The sequence below is a fragment of the Magallana gigas genome, chromosome 8, assembly GCF_963853765.1.
Source record: "Magallana gigas chromosome 8, xbMagGiga1.1, whole genome shotgun sequence".
In the NCBI taxonomy this organism is placed as follows: Eukaryota; Metazoa; Mollusca; class Bivalvia; order Ostreida; family Ostreidae; genus Magallana; species Magallana gigas.
Genome location: NC_088860.1, coordinates 49,382,751 through 49,401,606, shown reverse-complemented (window position 1 = coordinate 49,401,606; position 18,856 = coordinate 49,382,751). Strand labels below are relative to the sequence as shown.

The window sequence follows — 18,856 nt, the reverse complement described above, 5'->3', positions numbered from 1 at the left end:
TTGTGTGGGATTTAATGGATAAGAACATTAGGCTTGTACTTTTTCATACGGTGCGAATAACAAGAGAAAACGCCCTAATACTATAAGTTTTGAAATAGTATATACATGCATTTAATGTGACAATATTTTATTATAAATATTTGGCTTGTACTTATTCTTTCCGGAGCGAGGAACAGATGTATATATAGATATAAACAAACGCTATTTTTTAAAAATCTTGTTTTCTCCAAAAAGGGTTACATTTATGGGAAAATTGGTTTTAGGGGGGAGAGTATATATATAAAATGTCGACACTCGATATACATAGCATTAATGTCGACACGTAGGAAAATTGAATTTATAAGCGTTTTCCCGTTGTAATTTAATAAGAAATGACTTAGATGATGTTTATATGCCTTATCCAAAACATATCTAAATGTTTTATATAGTAAACTTTACGAAAACATGAGATGTAAGAATCGAGTCGACTTTCGCAGTATGTATGTATTTTCCCTAAAAAAGAGTTCAAGAATTAGTATACACCGGTGGATACAATTATAAAACTATTTCTTTTTTCTTTCAAACGAAAATTACAATCTAGAAACAAGAAATGCCGCGAGGAATAAAGAATTCATAATGTAAATATACGCCAGTAAGTTGAAAAACGAAAGTAGACGGGACTTTCCGCATCACTGTCATGCGGGACAACTCTTTGTCTATTTTTAGAAAAACTGTGATAATACATCAATTTATTGAAAGATTTGCAAATTCCGCTCAAAAACTAAATGCAGTTGACGACATAAAAAGAAAACACTGAATATGTGTAGCGTTTTGATAAAAAAAATCTCCATGTATGTTAAAACTATTTTTCTTTTCAAAACACGAAATAAGACGTGAACAGTAATTCCCCTTTCAAACACATATACATTTTTTCGTGTTGACATTCTGCAGAAAAACATAATGTCGACGCGTATATATTGCGAAAGTCGACACGATTTTGAGATCTCTTGTTTTCTTAGATTTTATTTTATAAAACGATGAGATATGTCTAAATTACGGCAAACCAATCTTATCAAAGTCCATCCTTGTCAAATTACAACTAGAAATCGCTTATAAACTCAATTTTCCTAAGTGTCGACATTGATGCTATGTATATCGAGCGTCGACATTGACCCTGATTCTCGAGTATATATATATATATATATATATATATATATATATATATATATATATATATATATATGTTAACAAACTTTTACATATATAAGTGCACACATTCACGCGATGATGAAGGTGTGGATTTCTTATCAACAGACATTTGTTTAGATGAACAAACAATTAAGTGTTGCTCTATGAAACACTTGTGCATTCTAGTGATGCGCAAACTATTTTACAGAGGACCTATAAGATGTCTTATATTTTAGACAAGTGAGGAACTCTAGAAATTTAAAGGTCCTTTTAAGGTATATTTCGTATGGCATTCCAAACCGAAATGTTGGAATCTGAATAAATAATGTGTCATATAATTTTAAGTGCATTCTGCTTGAAGTTAAAATGCAATTATAAAATATGGTACGTTTTGATTGAAATTATGTTCAAATTGTCAAATGTATACAACATTAAATCATTCTATTAAACAATTTGTACTTGATCTCAATTAAAAAAAAATAGTATACTTTGTTCAGTTCTAAACTATTCATTTAGGTGAAATGACTTATAATTATGTATGTCTAATCCTAAAATGCAAGTGGTTTTCCCTCCAAAATACCTAATGGTGTTGGAATGCCAGACATGGTTCGAATTAGAACATAATTACATGGTGTAGCATAGGCGTCGGAACGGGGGGGGGGGGGGCTTATAGCACCCCCCTCACTATTTTTGCATAGTTTGACCTAACCATTAGGCATATAGCATCATAGTTCAGCCCCCCCCCCCCCACCCCCACCCCCCACCCCCAACTTTTTTTTCGCAGGAAAGATAATTGTTCCTAAATGTACCTTGAAAGGATGGAAATATTGAGATGTTGGAGTCAAAGGTATACTTAGGATCGAAATTTCAGGAATTTGGAGGACAATTTTTGGTAGGTAAGAATTTTTCTTATTTGGAACCATAGGTATCCCCCCCCCCCCCCCGGATTAGGATTTTCATGATTTTGGAATTTAATTTTTTTTTTTCAAGATTTCTGAGGATTAGTCTAGCCCCCCCCCCCATTTTCAATTTGCTTCCGACGCCACTATGTAGAGAAGATCTGTAAAAATACACGCTAGATACATATATAGGCAAACGTTAAAATTGGCGCTATACGATACACGTAAGTGTTAGAAAAACATCCCATTAAGAAAACCTAAATTGTAGGATTGGACAAGTATGTCTTAGTTTAAACAATATTTATTCATTATAGATTCAAATACATTAACATGATGATAGTTACAATTGTAAGATCGGGAAACAAGCCATGGGGCTTATGTTAATCCCTCTCTTGCATACACTGCAGAAATGAGAGGTGTGAAATGAAATGTAAGTACAAGGAACAAAATAGGAAAATGTGTCAAAAATCAAAGTTGGAAACACATTTTATGAGGTAATGAAAAAAAAGTCAATTAAATAAAATATCATGAAAAGAATATTACAATATATTCGTTGGTTGAACATCAGAACAGAAATCTAGTATACATAATCACGTGTAAATGTTCAAACACTTCCATACAAAAAAGAAAAAGTGGCTTTATTTCTTACACCAGTTATGTGTACGTTTTCAGTACATTTTTAACGCAATACATGCTAACACATCATAGAGATACCGTAGGATTTTTGCCTATTTCCAATAATTATTGTCATAAATATAAATATAAGTGGTGGGAATAAGATAAACAGGCAACCGAAAAAAAGGTATTATTATTGTACAACATTCTACGTGATATTATGATTGCTGAATCTTTTACTCTCAAGTATAAATCTTCGAAACAACTTTATCCATTTGAAAAGTTTTTAAAAATTTCCTTTCTCATATATTTTGTTTTTTGCTCTTCTAAGGAATAAAATTAAAGCATTGAAAGAATTTCAGTATCGCATTCAACGGGGGACGAACGATAACTCTTTACATAAAATTGGTTTATTTTGTTAATATGTACAAATAATTAAATGCATGTAGAATTTTTTTGTCTGGTATTTCGCGATAAAACATTTGTCTTGTTTTTTTTTTAAGAGAGAGAATTCTCAGTGTTATTAACCTACAAAAAAATAAAAATAACGCAAAGCATCTGCCTTCCCCCTTTCCTACATTATTTATAAGCGCAAGCCTTATTTTTCTTTGTAGTAGGGGCATGTGAGAAATCAAGCTTCAAACAATTATAGATGTATTAATCTTTTGTGACGTATCTACAATACTTTAAACATATCAATTTAACAGGTTGAATCTTTAAAAACGTGATAGACAGATAAACGATCCAATATCTCTATCCAAGGGTTTTCTCGTTATGATTAGCTAGGATCGGGATTCGTCTGTACGAGAGTTGTTTAGCATGTTTTCTTCATTACAACTTCCGCGTCTGAAGGATTTAAAGTGCTAACAATTGTACATAAGTACAATGGGCTATACTTGAACATTTTCTACAACCGCAGAAGAGAGCCTTTAAAAAGTTCAAATTCCTTACTTCAGCGCGCGCATTGAGTACAGACATTCTCTATGTTTGTTTACATTCGCTACGATCCGCCAATCTACTGTTACATAATGATAAGACCCCTGTGTCCCGTGCTGTGACTTGCGCGCTGTCCCGATCTACCCCCAAGCAATACCTGGATAGTTTCACGGAACCAGTGAACGCATAACATGAATACACGATAGCTGGGACAGCATATGGACAGGTATAGGCTGTAGTAATTAGCGAGGTACGTACAGTAAATACAATAGGTCGATTGTTGATTTAACGCAAAGGGGGCGTGAGAAGTTTGTACAATTACGTTGTATTTTAATCGAACGAGGCATAACATGTTATCTAGTAAAGAGATTCGATCATTGCGATATTGTTTTAATGTAAATTTAATTACATATGTGGATCTATTATTAAGGACCCTCACTTGCCGAAAAATAGTTTTGTTTGATAAAGCACGCACTCGTTTGATATGTTTAGCTCAATTCTTACTGCGGCATTTGTTTTTAAATGTAAACATTGCCAATTATTGACAGTTTTTACTTTTGCTCATAAACAAAGACAGAACCAGTAGCAGCGTTAGCAGTCGGTTTGAGTCGGTACAAAACGATCACCTAATTACAGAACGCCTGCTACAGTGTGCACTCTTTACGTTCTAAATTTTCCTCTCGTTCTAATTTCTCTTTACGCTCTAAATCCTTGATCACTGCTGAAATAATGTCTTTGATGTTAAAAAGAACCATGACTATTCAATTTCCGAAAAAAAAAATCTTAATCGTGTTAATATGTGTGGATGTGGCGCTCATTGTGTATAAATAATTCCAACCCGCAATTTTGAGGCATGTTGATGTAACATACCGATACTTCAGTACCGCTTGTACTACTACGTAATATTAGAGTACATTATACTGTGGTATGTAATTTAGCTAAGTATATGCTAATTATTGTAAGATTATTCAACGAGTCAGAGAAATATTGCACCACACTGTATTAAACTAAAAAAAAGTCTACCAGAAATCTAATGGCAGACAGAATATGTTAAAAAAAATTTTACAGTTGTCTTCTTCTAATATTCGGTCTAGATTAAAAAAAAATTATAACACAAAACACTATATATTGACATCTAATTTTAAACTTTTGATTAAAAGTATTTTAGGACAACCTGCATTATGCATTCATCAATTAAAATCTATTAAACTCTGTTCTAGGTAAGCGCTTCGAATATATGTGTACATACCTCTCAAAGAAATACATTTAAAATCATTTATTTATTATGTAAAAAAAAAAACAATTCCATTGTCGTGTCATGGTTGTGTAGTTCAAAGTAATATCTACATAGGATCACTCGTTTAAAAGCTTGACAGCTTTCATTCAACGTGTCTCTTACTTCACGCTAATATGTGTCAAGGTACGATGGATGCTTGTTATAGACTGATAACAAAATCATTCAAATCTAACTCGACCGATCAAAGGAATAAATGATATTTAACGACAAAAAGAGAAAATTTTTTTCAACATTAGCTCTGACATGATACATGAATGTAAACAATTGTCAATATTCTTCTATAAAAAGTTTTTAAGTCACATTGGTACTTGTTTAAAATCCAATCGTCGTTGTTTAAGAATAAATCCTGGTATTCTATAAAAAGTTACAAAACGAAAAAAAAACCAAAAACCGAAAAACCCCACACGATCATGCTTGATCACGCACGGTCAAAAACGCAAACCAATTTTTCTGATACACGCACGATCTCGCACGTTACACGAACGATTACACACGGTACACGAACTACATGTATTTAACACGATTGGCTTGTCAACAATCGTTGTTATACCACTGTACACATACCTCTCAAAGAAATACAATTAGAATCATTTTTAATCTTTAAAAAAAATCCAGATCCATGGTCGTGTCAAAATATGGCTTGACAAAATATCCACAGAGGGTCACTCGTTCATTAATATCCATGCTTTAGCGGGCGGCAATACCGATTGCCTCTTGGAGAGGTAATATTGTCCTACTAATTTTATTGATTTAGTTTAGTTTGTGATCAGATCGTTGAGAATTGTTTAATAGATGCATGTAATGATACATGCATTCAAAATTCCATCAACATATGCTATTACAATTAGAGAAATAACCAAACATTGACTTGCTAGTAGATTTTTCTAATTACGTTTAATTATCAGCATTTTCATGTTCGAGAGATATTCGAGGTTTCTATGATCTTACAAATCAAGTTGAATAGAACCTTTATTCATTAACCTTCCATATTTTTGGCCGTATTTCAGCAACATGATTGCAGTAGCTGTGGTTGTCCTTCTGATCTGTGTTCTGTTCTTTGGCCTGAGACGACGTCTTCGTCAACTTCCGCTTCCTTATTATGAGGGACGTCACGTGGTCATAACCGGATGTGACACGGGCTTTGGACACATGCTAGCTAAGGAGCTGGATGCCAGAGGGCTCTCTGTTTTTGCCGGATGTTTAACAAACAATGGCGAGGAGGAGTTGAAGAAATCGTGCTCACGTAAACTAAAGACTTTTCCACTGGATGTGTCTGACCCTGACTCAATTAAGAAGGCCCTCCGCTGTATAAAGGCACAACTCCCAGATGACACAGGTGACCACTGCAATTCACTTTTTTTTTTTATTTCATATGGTTTTCCTACTTTGATTACCAGATTTTTGTGATCGGCGTTCGGCCCATATGAGGCATCCGGCAAACATTACTATTTAAGAAATAAAGTACGAGTTATCGTGAATGTTGCAGAATAACCTCCGAGGTCGAGAAATGTTGTTTAGAAATATAAAAGCCGAGGCGTTAAATATTTCGAACAACATTTTGAGACCGAGGAGGTTATCCTGCAACATTCACGATAACAAGAACTTTATTTCTATTCTACAAACAGCCCAGTATTTCTACAGATCGTTTCTCCTATAGAGAGACGATCTAGGTCATTTTGACGGCTGTTCCGTGTAACCCCAACGGTTTTGTTAGTAATAGTTACATGTAAATCGATCAAAGGAATCACATGCAGACGACAAATTTTTTCTTTGGATTTTTATTACTCTTCACTTATTTATAAAACATCTTTGAGTTATATTCCTAATATTTTAAGGGCAATTTAATACGATTATTACTACTACACGTTATATATTTTATGTAAAAACGCGCAATGAAAATGTGCTGGGGAGGTCTTAGGAACAGCCGCATTGATCTCTTAAAAATAAACATTTGATCGAGGCAATACACATCGTTTTGACTGGAACTAACACGTAAAATTGACATAGTTTTAAAACTTTTTACGGTTTGAAGTTGTACTTTCATGATCAGTGCGAGAAAAATAGGTATATCTCATCTGATAATTTACTGATGACGTTCGTGGTACATATTGGAGAATAATGTCCGCGGCATCTCTTTGATCTCGGCAATAACTGTAGTAGAATAGTGCACACATTACGCCTCGCACTACTTTGGTTTTGTTTATGTATTAACAGCTTCATGTAAATCTTTAATGAGACAAATAGTTTTATAAATCGAGAAAATTTCATTTGGAAGTATACTTACCTAATATTATAAAACGTAAAGTTTATTCTTTGCTTGCTATTCCGAAAAATGCATGTTGTACTTTTACATTACATAAAACCAGTTCATGATAACAATTATTAGTATTACCAGCCGATTATCTCTTTAAAGAAATACTTCTTGTCAGATATCTCACAGAGTTGCCATACTCAGAGTTAGGCTTTACGTATACTTCATCACTATTGCTGATTTTAATAGGGAAGAGTTGACCTTATTTTAATTAAAATAAATATAAAGACTACAAAATTTCAATAGCATATCGTTATGACCCTGTATAGAACTGATTTGATATGATTATCATTGTTGTCTTTGGTATAGGAATCTGGGCTCTAGTCAACAATGCCGGTATAGCGGGCAGTGTGGGGCCTGTCGACTGGCTCACTCGTCGGGACTACGAGGTCGTTATGTCAGTCAATCTGTACGGAATGATTGACATGACCAACGCCTGCCTACCTCTCATCAGGAAGGAAAAGGGGCGTGTCGTCAACATGACTAGTATCTGTGGGAGAATAACCTTGGCCCCGACGCCATATTGTGCCTCTAAATACGCAGCAGAGGCCTATTCGGACTGCCTTAGGTACAGTGCATGAAATATTTTGCTGAATGTTTTATTTATACCACAGGGGCCAAGCCCGTTTTAACATTAATTTCAATGTACCATAAATAAAGAAAGGGGTCGAACTCTGACCCAGATAAAAAAAACTACCAGCTCACTTCAAAAGCCTAATAAATCAATTAATTTTTAAAACACTCGCAATATGCATGTGATTTTTAGAAAAGTAATGTCTGAGATACAGTCATGCCGAATATTTCAAGTTGATGGGTCTTAAAATAGCGGAGATATACGTCATTATTCTCTCGAAGTCGCAAGTTAATTTTTACTCGGACATTTACCGGTCCATGGCTCACGATGGGATTTTGCCTACGACAACAGTAGCATTGCAACAAGTCGAGAAACATTCGCACTAATCTTTTAAAATCTCACATCAAATGTATGCTACTTACATCCTTAAATTCCGATAAAATTCCTTAAATACTCTCCAAACTGAACTTTTATTCTGCAGCCACATCAACTTCTGACCAGACCGGCCACTGTGATAGCTAATGTTAAATTCAGTTTCATTGGTTAATATTCCTGATGGTCCAATCAGAATCAGTCTTTCTCGAAGACGTCAAAATGCCTGGTCTTGTCAGAAGTCAAGAAGAAGAGCTTTGTCTATATTGAAATTCAAAAATCAAAATATTTTGCTTAATGATAATCAAAGCATATATACTAATAAAAATATTGAAGGAATATCAGATGTTAGTTTGTTTACTATCCAGACCTCCTTACTTATAGAGACGAGTAAATTAAGCATATGTATTCTATATAGTTTATTTCATATCAACAAAAAACAATAATTAGAATGGTCTAATTTGATGCTGACCGGTCTGACGGTTCAATGATAAAATTTACATACTGCTACACGTTAGCTAATTTATGTTTGTCCGATTTCAGATGTACTGAAATAACCGAATAACAAATGATATGTTGCTCATATCCCAGGTCAATTACTTTGAAATGCTTCCCCAAAACGCAGTCAACATTTGTTTTGGCTTAAGAACAAAAATCCAGGAAGGGTATTAAAAACTCACCAAAATTTATTAGCTCGGCAATAGCAGAGAGTCTATTTGTGCAATGTCAATTTCCTAAACATTCTTGGCATCAAGCGGGCAATAGTCCAAAAATGTCCGTACATTTGAAATACAACACAATTTAAAATTCATCATAGTATTTAAATAGTGAGTGCAATTGTAATACAACTAAATTTGAAATCTATCAGAATACTAAAATAGTGAGTACAATGAAATACGCTGTACAGTTGGTTATAAACTGTAACAAATGTTACTCTTGCAAAAGTAATTCATAAAAAGCGGTATTAATAAAAACTAAATTATATACAAGTTAATGTTTACTCAGACACTGTCCGCGTTTGATTTAATGATTTAATATTCCCGACACACAAGTCATTCTGTAACGGTGTTCATTAAAATTTTGATTGTGTAAATCAATTAATTTCCATTACTTATAGCGATCAATGATTTTTTAATATATTTGTAAGCTTTGGTCAAAAACAACTGGAGAAATATAGCTTTATAATGTTGGATAAAATGGATCATATTGATTGATGTCTGCTGAATAACTTTGTAAAAATAGCACAGTGCCTCCATGCTTTTTTGTTTGACTTTATGCAAATTAGTTTCTTGGAATAAATTACTTAAATTTACGTTTGCTACCTTACTCAGTAAAAATTGAAAAAAGCAATTGTTTCCGGTTTCTGGTTACTGTCTTTATGTAGAGAAGTTTTTTGTATTGATCACATAAATTAATGTCTGCGTTTTGACTTATTAAAACTTCACAATACTATCACGTTCCTTTTCGCTGGCTTTATAAAGTGAAGCTTATCCTTCCTTAATACATCAATAAATGTTGACTCCTTTACCAAATAAAAGCTGTCAGTGCTTTTGTGTTCTTCTCCACTGGCTATATGTAAAATAATTTGTTTTTGTTTTTATCAATACATGACTTAAGGTTTGCTGCTTTACTTAATAACAATAATTTGGTAATATGTATTTTCTTTTTGTTCTTGATCTAAGGAAAAGAGTTTTTCCGTCGTTATCACGTTAACTTACGTCGGCTCCTTTACTTATTAAATGTTGCATAGTGTTACATGTATCACTCTCCCAATACCCGGCGATATGTAAAGGAGTTTTTTTCTTACTGTCACAAAAGTTAATATCTGCTCCTTTATCTAATAAAAGTTGAATAATGCTTCCATGTCAGCATTCACTGGCTTCATATAGAGGAGTTTCTTTGTTTGTGTCACAAGAATTAATATCTGCTCCTTTGTCTAATAAAAGTTGTACAGTGCTTTCATGTCCCGTTCTAATGGCTTTTTGTAAAGGGGTTTCTTTGTAGTTGTCATATGAATTAATATCTGCTCCTTTATCTAATAAAAGCTGTACAGTGCTTTCACGTCCCCATTCACTGGCTTTATGTAGAGGAGTTTCTTTGTTTGTGTCACATGAATTAATATCAGCTCCTTTGTCTAATAAAAGTTGAACAGTGCCTTTACGTCCTCATTCACTGGCTTTATGTAAAGGAGTTTCATTGTTTATATCACTTAAATAAATATCTGCTCCTTTATCTAATAAAAGTTTTAAAGTGCTGTCACTTCGCAGTATACTTGCTTTATGTAGAGGAGTTTCTTTGTTTGTGTCACATGAATTAATATCTGCTCCTTTTTCTAGTAAAAATTGTACAGTGCCTTTATATCCTGTACTACTGGCTTTATGTAGAGGAGTTTCTTTGTTTGTGTCACATGAATTAATATTTGCTCCTTTATCTAGTAAAAGCTGTACAGTGCTTTCACTTCCCCATTCACTGGCTTTATGTAGAGGAGTTTCTTTGTTTTTGTTGCAGGAATTGATATCTGCTCCTTTATCTAATAAAAGTTCTACAGTGTGGTTGTTTCCTCTACCACTTGCTATATGGAGAGCACTCCCAAAATGTGGATCACATAAATTAATGTCAGCTCCATGAGTCAGCAAAAGTTCAACAGTGATATTAATTGGCTGATTTTTAGTTTTTGTATGTTTTTGTTCGCTTGTGTCCGTATTGAAAACTGCCAACACCAAGGGAGTATATCCAAATGCTGTTCTCAAATTCACGTTATTTTTCACCTGTATCAGCTCCCGCAATATTTCATAATTATGAAACAGGGAAGCAATGTGAATAGGATAGTATTTCCCCCACGTTTTCACCAAAAACCATTTAATTTGTTCTTTTGGAAAGACATTGAACAAATCCATCGAACCATTGCAACATACCGCAGAAAAAAAGAAGTATATTTAAGAGAATTTTGCATTCGCTGTAAAGTTTCTAAACAATGTTTTGATACATTTGTATGACAAAATACTATGATAGCACTAAGAATTTGCACTTTATCTTCTTTATACAGAAACTCAAGTTTGGAACAAAATGATTGTTTTAATTCTTGATTTTCTTCTTCCTTTCTAAACTTTTCCTGAAGCTGTTTTTTGCCAAGTAAGTTGTGCAGTTTTTCGGGGCTATCTTTTAATTTTTGTATGAAACATGTAGCCACCTTCTCATTCCTCACACATGGATTGAGAACAACATCCAACAGACGATCTCCAAATATATCATCAAAAAGTCTATCCGCTAGATCGCTAACATATTTATCATTTAAATATATGGTAAATTTATCAACTTCTTCTTTTCTATTGTCATCACTGCTTTTTAAGTTTACACGTCGTCTAAGGAAACCAATATCGGCATACTGAATTGTTTCTGTCGGATAGTCTGTTCCAAACACATAGGTGGTAACTTCCATTACATAATCGTGATAAAAATGGTAAGTATCGCCAATTTTCTTTACAAAAAATCCCTCCAGATTTTTAAGAGTGTCACCAATAGTATGAGGTGCTGTGTTTGTCTTCATTTCACATAATTTCAAAGCAAGTTCAAATTTTTCTCTTAAGCGATCGTCTTTATGTATATCCTCAACACAAAGCTGATTGTTACACAGAACAAGAAGAACTAGAGCACAGTAATTTTCTTTGCAGTCCTTTCTGAAATTTCTTATTTGTTCCTGACATACGTTAAAAGGTTCTTTAAAAAATCGCGGTCCAATTGTCTGGTTATTTTTGTCGCTAAAATAAAGTTTGCATAATAACGGAAAATACTCCTCAGTCATCAAAATTCCATTTATATCATCTTTTAAAAGACCACTGTTTGATGAGTAACTCCTTAGAATGTTTTTTTTTTCTTCATTATTCAGTTTATGTTTGTCATCACTAAGATCAATGCTGCATGATTTATCGTTTAACATTCCTTTAACCCTATCATCAAGCAGAATATATTTTCTACTTGAGAGCAACATCTTGCTATTTTTTAAAAAAGCTTTTAACCTTTCATCGTGTTCCTTCCATGAATTATAGGCTATTTCGTCGAAAGATTCGTTGCCAATAGGATCATTGAATACAAAAAGGAGTCTGCTTTGTGATCCATCTACTGAGGAATATGTATCAGCGATTTCTTTCACGTTATATACGGGTTTCACCTTCCATCCTTGACTCCTAAAACACAACGCTATATGATGTATAATGGCGGACTTCCCTGACCCCGAGTTACCAGTCACAACCACCAGGTTCTGACTTTTTATGAGCTTTTCTACTTCTTTACAAGCTCGTGTTGAAACAAATTGTCTGTTGTCATCCTGCCACTGCATAAATATAGCTCGATCAACTGGCGATTCTGAAAGATAAAGGTATTCTCCACTACATTTTGTTAGGCATTTGACAAGAGCATCAATATCATATCATAATATTTAATTGTTTAACCCTTTCGTACAAAATCGGGGATTATGATTAAATTAGATATTTAAAAGCCGTAATTTAATTAAGAAATATAATATAATCTGACGAAAAAAATTACAGCTTTAAAGTCACAACAGCAAAACCAATGCCCATGCAATATGAATGTCTAATGTTTTGTGACGATTTTGAAAAATTAAAGATTAAGGTTTATAATAAGAACAATTTAGGCTTGCTGATATCGGTCAGTAAATACTTTTACGGTCTTGATGAATGACATAGGATAAGTGTGTATTAACGACATCAAAAAACCGTGATCGGATAGTTTGTGCAATTCTGCGGAGGTATATTGAAAGTTTAGTTCAACCCGATGCTTTGTCTCAGCAATGCATCAACGCTATGCATTTCACACCCAGTTATATATATATATATATATTTACCTCAACGTTTAAGATTTTTTCTGTTATTGAAACTATAAAGCCATTTCTACTATATTTCAACCTAGATGTGAAAAATATTCATTATAGTTGTATTATTGTATGTGTCCAAAGTGTGTTATTAGCCAAATTAAGCTTTTGTCAATTTTATTATCTGTGTTTGGTTAATTAAAAGAAAATGTTACATTAAAAGATTTATTTTCTTGGTTTTGTTACAGCACTGAATCATGATTTTTTGAAGTATACACTCTCATAACTGCAGCGGTGTGTGCATACAAACTGAGTAACGCGCGTTAGCCCGTTATGAAAATTTGTATGCACACACCGCTGCAGTTATGATATTGAATACTTCAAAAAATCATGATTTAATGCTTATATTTACATTTTTTAACTTCTTGCCTTGTCTGCAAATGTGATTCATACCTTAAATTTCCTTATCCTTATCCTTATCCTAAGGGTAAGTTAATACTAATGGAAGAGCCACAATAAAAGTCACAAGCGTGAACTTTGATTTTCGCTTGTGACGTTGCAGTTTACAGCGTTCAACGTTTGTGACGTCATAATAAAACTCGTCAAGTTGACCTTTGACTACTTGTTGCATTTAGAGGCATTTAAAGATCACAGAATTTAATGGAAAAACACAGTAGAATGTAAATATAACTTTTTATTGATCAACTTATTAAGATTGGATTATCGACTAGTAGATTAAAAACAGAATGTATTTTCTTTTCCAAAAAATATTTCTCCCATGGATTGTGCATTTGTTTTTTTTTGTAATTGAGCGCTGACTGACTTTTTTCGTACTTATTGTTAGGCCATTATTAATCACCGAATTGTCTACGAATTTCCCCGTTTTCCCGATTACCACAAAGAGCACACGCCGGGTGTGACCGGTCAGCAGAGAAGACTTACTCCTTCATGGCACCTTTTTCTACCTCTAAATTTTGTAGATGTCCGTGTTTGCTGTGCTCCTGATTTGTATTTTTCCTTAAAATTGTTAAGTTTGAGCATTGCTCGTTATCACCACATGCCATTTTTATAAAACTTGTTGTCACAAATTGTATACTCTAAGACCCTTATTCGTTTGTATAGACATTCTCCCTTTACTACTTATTAACTATTTACTTGTATCTCTCACTGGATCAAGCCATTAATGTTAACACGAGATTTGATCTGAAGTCACCGATGCTTTGGAAAATTACCTGGTTCGTCTGCATTTTACGTGAAACTGAAATATGTAGAACTGCTGGTTACCCACTCTACAGTGAACCTTTGTCCATTAAGGGTAAGCAAGACGGTACAGTTTAGTTATGGTCAATGGTCTTTTTTGTTTCTTTCTTTCTATTACATTGGAGCACGTCTGGTCAATGGTCTTTTTTGTTTCTTTCTTTCTATTACATTGGAGCACGTCTTAACTGTCATGGTACATATATGATTGGCATTGTTATCGTATCAAATACTTATTTTAGAACTATATACATGTATGATGTTATTCAAATTTGGCCCCAATAATACGCCATTTTTAAAGAGTTTCATGTACATTAATTTGTTATGTTTATTTTTTAGAAGAGTCGCCATAAAATATGTTCTTTGTCTATTTTTTTTTATTTATATGCACTCACTGGCAGTATATGACGTCACAACTGACGCTATTTTCATGATTGTATCAAAGTCAGTCAAAATTGACATTTTTCTGATTTTTTAAAATGGGAAATATAGAATGATACTTTGAACAAGAACGAATTTTTTGTCATTGTGTCACTGGAGAGATACATTTTTGATAAGAATATTTTTTCAAGCAATTGCTTAATGGTTTCTAAAAGAAAAACTGTTTGATAACAAGCCGTTTTTATACTAAAAATCACAGGGCGAAAAACAATCTTTAAGCAAGTCCTTAAAGGTAGCTTAAAGGTGGCGTAAAGGCGGCTTAAAGGATATACAATCTTTAAGCCACCTTTAAGCTGAGCTTATAGGTCCTTAATGTCCAAACTTCTTTAAGTCACCTTTAAGCCATCTTTAAGCTACCTTTAAGCATCTTTAAGTGGCATTTACGCTCCCTTTAAGTTGTCTTTAAACCATCTTTAAGTTCCCTTTAAGTCAATTTTGATCAAACTGAACAATAAAAACATATATTAAATGCAAAAGCTCTTTTATAGGGAGGGGAGGGGGTGATCTGAGTGATGATATAATTTCAAAAGAAGGGAGGGGGGGGGGTGTTCCAGGCGGTTTTAATTGTCGCTCCATTAAACACATATCGCTATCATCAACAACGCTCCGATGGACGATTTGTTTGTCCAACTTAAGAAAACCCCTGAAACTAATACAGAATACACAAGATATACACAACAGTTGTGTCGTGTGCCCAGGTGCAAGTCCGGGTTTCTAAAGGCGTTGAAATCTTAGTATGTACGTGTATACGATAAGTCTAGTGAATAAAAGTTTATTTACATTTGTAATTCATTTTCAAAGTATTATTTCCTAGCTCTGGGTTTCAAAAATGTTACGTCTACAATATAAAGATACATGTATGTAAGAGTAAATGTAGAGGCTAATTAATGCCTGTACCGGTGATCATAAATAGGGGTTAATTGTTTAAATATATGTATATGTATATATACCCGGCCAGGTACATCATACAATAAGGCCTAATAGTTTCAATGCATTTTTTCATCTTCTTCCTTGCATTTCATTTAGCTATGAATTAGATGAACGTTTATCTACTCAGTTTGAATTTATTTACTAAGTAAGCCTAACGGTTTTCATTAAGGTATAATATTTTTTTTTTCACTGAAGACCAATATTTCCGTATTTCATTCTAAATATATGCATGCATGTAATTTATAAAAAAAGATATGATTGATTGTTACAATTTGAATGGAAGTCAATATCTTTCAAGTAAAAAATACACATTGAATACATTAATTCAATATCCACTGATATAGTTGCCGTGGCGCAGAGGAAGTGAGGTGATGCTGGCAAACGAAGGGTACCGTGTTCGATCCTCGTCTTGGGCGTTGGATTATTATTTTCATTTTATTTTCTAGAACAAAAACCGTTTTTAATACCTTTTCTATTATTATCATATTGTCAAAATGTTGAATTAAAATATGTGTTAATGGCTTAAAGGTGGCTAAAAGGTAGCTTAAAGGTAGCTTAAAAGTGGATTAAAGAAGTTTGGACCTTAAGGACCTATAAGTTGTCCTTAAATGTGGCTTAAAGGTGGCTTAAAGATAGTCTTTAAGCTGCCTTTAAGCCAACTTTACGCTTTCTTTAAGTCATCTTTAAGCAACACATATAGCTTAAAGGTGGCTTAAAGATCGTATTTAAGCTATCTTTAAGGAGAACTTAAACTATCTTAAAGGAGAACTTAAAGATGGTCATTCATCCTGTGAAAACGATATTGGCGGGAAAAAAGGTAAATTTTATGATGTCGTATTTTTAAGGGGCCGTATTAGGCTCAAACCATATATAGTCCTTTCAAAAGTCAGAGCAATCACATTTTGTTCCAGTGTTTCATACAAACCTTAAAACAGGGATCTAGGCGTGGATACAATGTCTTTTTTTAGAATGCAAAAATAAACAAATTTTAATAGAATGTGAATCAGGAAAGAAAATATATAAAAGTCAGATAACAACAAAGTTCAAAAGGAAAAATAATACTTATTGTTTACACTTTAAATCAAATTAAACACGACTTTAAACACAACGGATCTATTTATTTAGAGAATGTGTATTACACACTGCCTCTTTTAACTTCATGTAAAGTTTAACTTAAAGACACATTTTCATTGAAATATTTTAGTGGTTATCGTCAAAGTTGTTTATTTTTCAAACACTAAATATATGCATTTGACATGATTTTCAAAATTAAAAAAAAATATCAAATTCTAAATCTAAATAAACTTTTAACTAAGATGTGTTGTTTTCTCACGTGAAAGGTTTTTTTTTATTATTTTATTAGAAAAAAATCAAGAAACCCATCCGTTTCTTGTCAGACATATGCCAAAATAAAAAAAACCTTATAATTCGAGATTTGGGCTTAAAATATGGATGTCGAATATTTAGTATTAGGATCAATGGTAACTGGATTTAAATATTAATCTTCGTAATTAGTCCTACATAAATAAAATAAGTCACAATGTGATCCTTTTGTTTTCCTCTGCACGGTGTTAGTAAATATCCACTATAGAAGCCTTTAAGTTAATAATTTGAAATTTTTCCACCTTAGTCCACATTCATATAGATAGCAAAGTCTTTAGTACATAATTGGGATTGAAATTACAGGAAGCTATATTGCAGCATTATAATTACTAACCTAAACTAATATTTATTCCTGACTTATTTCTAAATAGGTTTTTCATTTATATGGAACGCCATAGCTGCCTTATGTGCCTATTTCATGTGAAGATGGTGCTTTATTATGTTATGCTGTGGTTATTTCATGTGAAGATGGTGCTTTATTATATGAAGGTGGTGCTTTATTATATGAAGATGGTGCTTTATTATATGAAGATGGTGCTTTTTTATATGAAGATGGTGCTTTATTATATGAAGGTGGTGCTTTTTTTAATATGAAAATGGTGCTTTATTATATGAAGGTGGGGCTTTATTATATGAAGATGGTGCTTTATTATATGAAGATGGTGCTTTTTTATGTGATGATGCTTTTTTATGTGAAGGTGCTTTTTTATGTGAAGATGGTGCTTTATTATATGATGGTGCTTTTTTATATGATGGTGCTTTTTAATGTGAAGGTGGTCACTCGGAACTTTTCTTATTTTTGAATACTGGGTTAACCATTTATGTATTATCTCGAAATATTGAAAGTAAAACAAAAAATTGATGCGATCAAAATCCATTTGATACACTATTGCTAGTTCCTCTTTTTTCTAGCACAATTAGTATATAAGCTATCGAGAAGACCTAGCTGTGTACGACTTTATCCCAACCGAACTTACATCTATTAAGTGACAACTATATAATGACGGAATATTACAAGAATTAAAGCCTAGTAACGTTATCCTGAAAATCAGAAAATTGAATTTAATAATTATTTGTGTTTAAGTGAAGGTTATGCCCTAGCAATCTGATTAAAATAAGATCTTTGATCCGCTCTTAATTGGGAGTTGATTTTAATCAACTCTCCTATGCAGTTACTCAGACAAACCGAAAGTGAAACAGTGTTTGGACCTCATCACAAATCATCGCTGCTGACAAGACTTAGTTCTTGAACATAATTGATAAATTCGATGTAATGTATGCTAAAGCATTGTTTTTCAAGGAAACCTATTTATAAATAGCTTGAAAATAGTCAGATTTTAAATGGTACGAACAATTTAGATATTTTTTGTAGTCGTATGTATTCCTACGCCAGAGTTCAATATAGTCTCGTTTAACTCGACGCTCGGCTGTCTCCGTAAATCTCCGACAAGCAGAGAGTCTCCCTTGCTTGTCGGAGATTTACGGTTTCAGCCGAGCGTTTGGTTGAACGGGACTATAGAGTTCAATATTTCTTGGATCCATACAATTTTCGAGAAATATTTCTATTACTGATACATAGTTTGATTGAATTAATTTTATATTTGAATATTATTTAAGATGATTCATATGGGGGGGGGGGGGGGGGTTCTCGACATTCTTGTCGAAAAAGTCCAAAAATTCATATTAAAAAAATGTGCGAAATTCAAATACAAATTAGAAACTACATGTACTTGTCATGCAAAATAACATATCATTGATTTTAAAATAGATAAACATCGACAAAATCAACTCTCGTCAGTTCTTCAGTACTTTGATTTTGTTATTGTCATCGCCCAGTCGGTCTTCG

The 18,856-nt window shown here is 33.2% G+C and overlaps 2 protein-coding genes across 4 annotated transcripts in view; one reads left to right on the top strand and one right to left on the bottom strand.

The window, feature by feature from the left end:
* The first annotated feature begins 3,502 nt into the window (after positions 1-3,502).
* LOC105331511 (retinol dehydrogenase 16) lies at positions 3,503-7,825 on the top strand. 3 transcript variants are annotated; one of them, XM_066069401.1, is made up of 3 exons: positions 3,503-3,843; positions 5,922-6,157; positions 7,535-7,825. In XM_066069401.1, exons 1-3 carry the CDS (start codon positions 3,836-3,838, stop codon positions 7,804-7,806), a joined length of 516 nt encoding a protein of 171 aa, XP_065925473.1. In that variant the 5' UTR covers positions 3,503-3,835; the 3' UTR covers positions 7,807-7,825. The 3 variants fall into 3 exon arrangements, with proteins under 3 accessions (XP_065925473.1, XP_065925471.1, XP_065925472.1); XM_066069399.1 differs by having other exon boundaries at positions 3,518-3,843; positions 5,922-6,250; positions 7,535-7,823; XM_066069400.1 differs by having other exon boundaries at positions 3,518-3,867; positions 5,922-6,250; positions 7,535-7,823.
* Positions 7,826-10,872: 3,047 nt separating this feature from the next.
* LOC105340291 (uncharacterized) overlaps positions 10,873-18,856 on the bottom strand; it is a 754,579-nt gene continuing 746,595 nt past the window's right edge. The window contains exon 12 of the mRNA XM_066069388.1: positions 10,873-12,533. Coding sequence (XP_065925460.1) covers positions 11,017-12,533 — 1,517 coding nt within the window. The 3' untranslated portion in view covers positions 10,873-11,016. The remainder of the gene's footprint in view (positions 12,534-18,856) is intronic.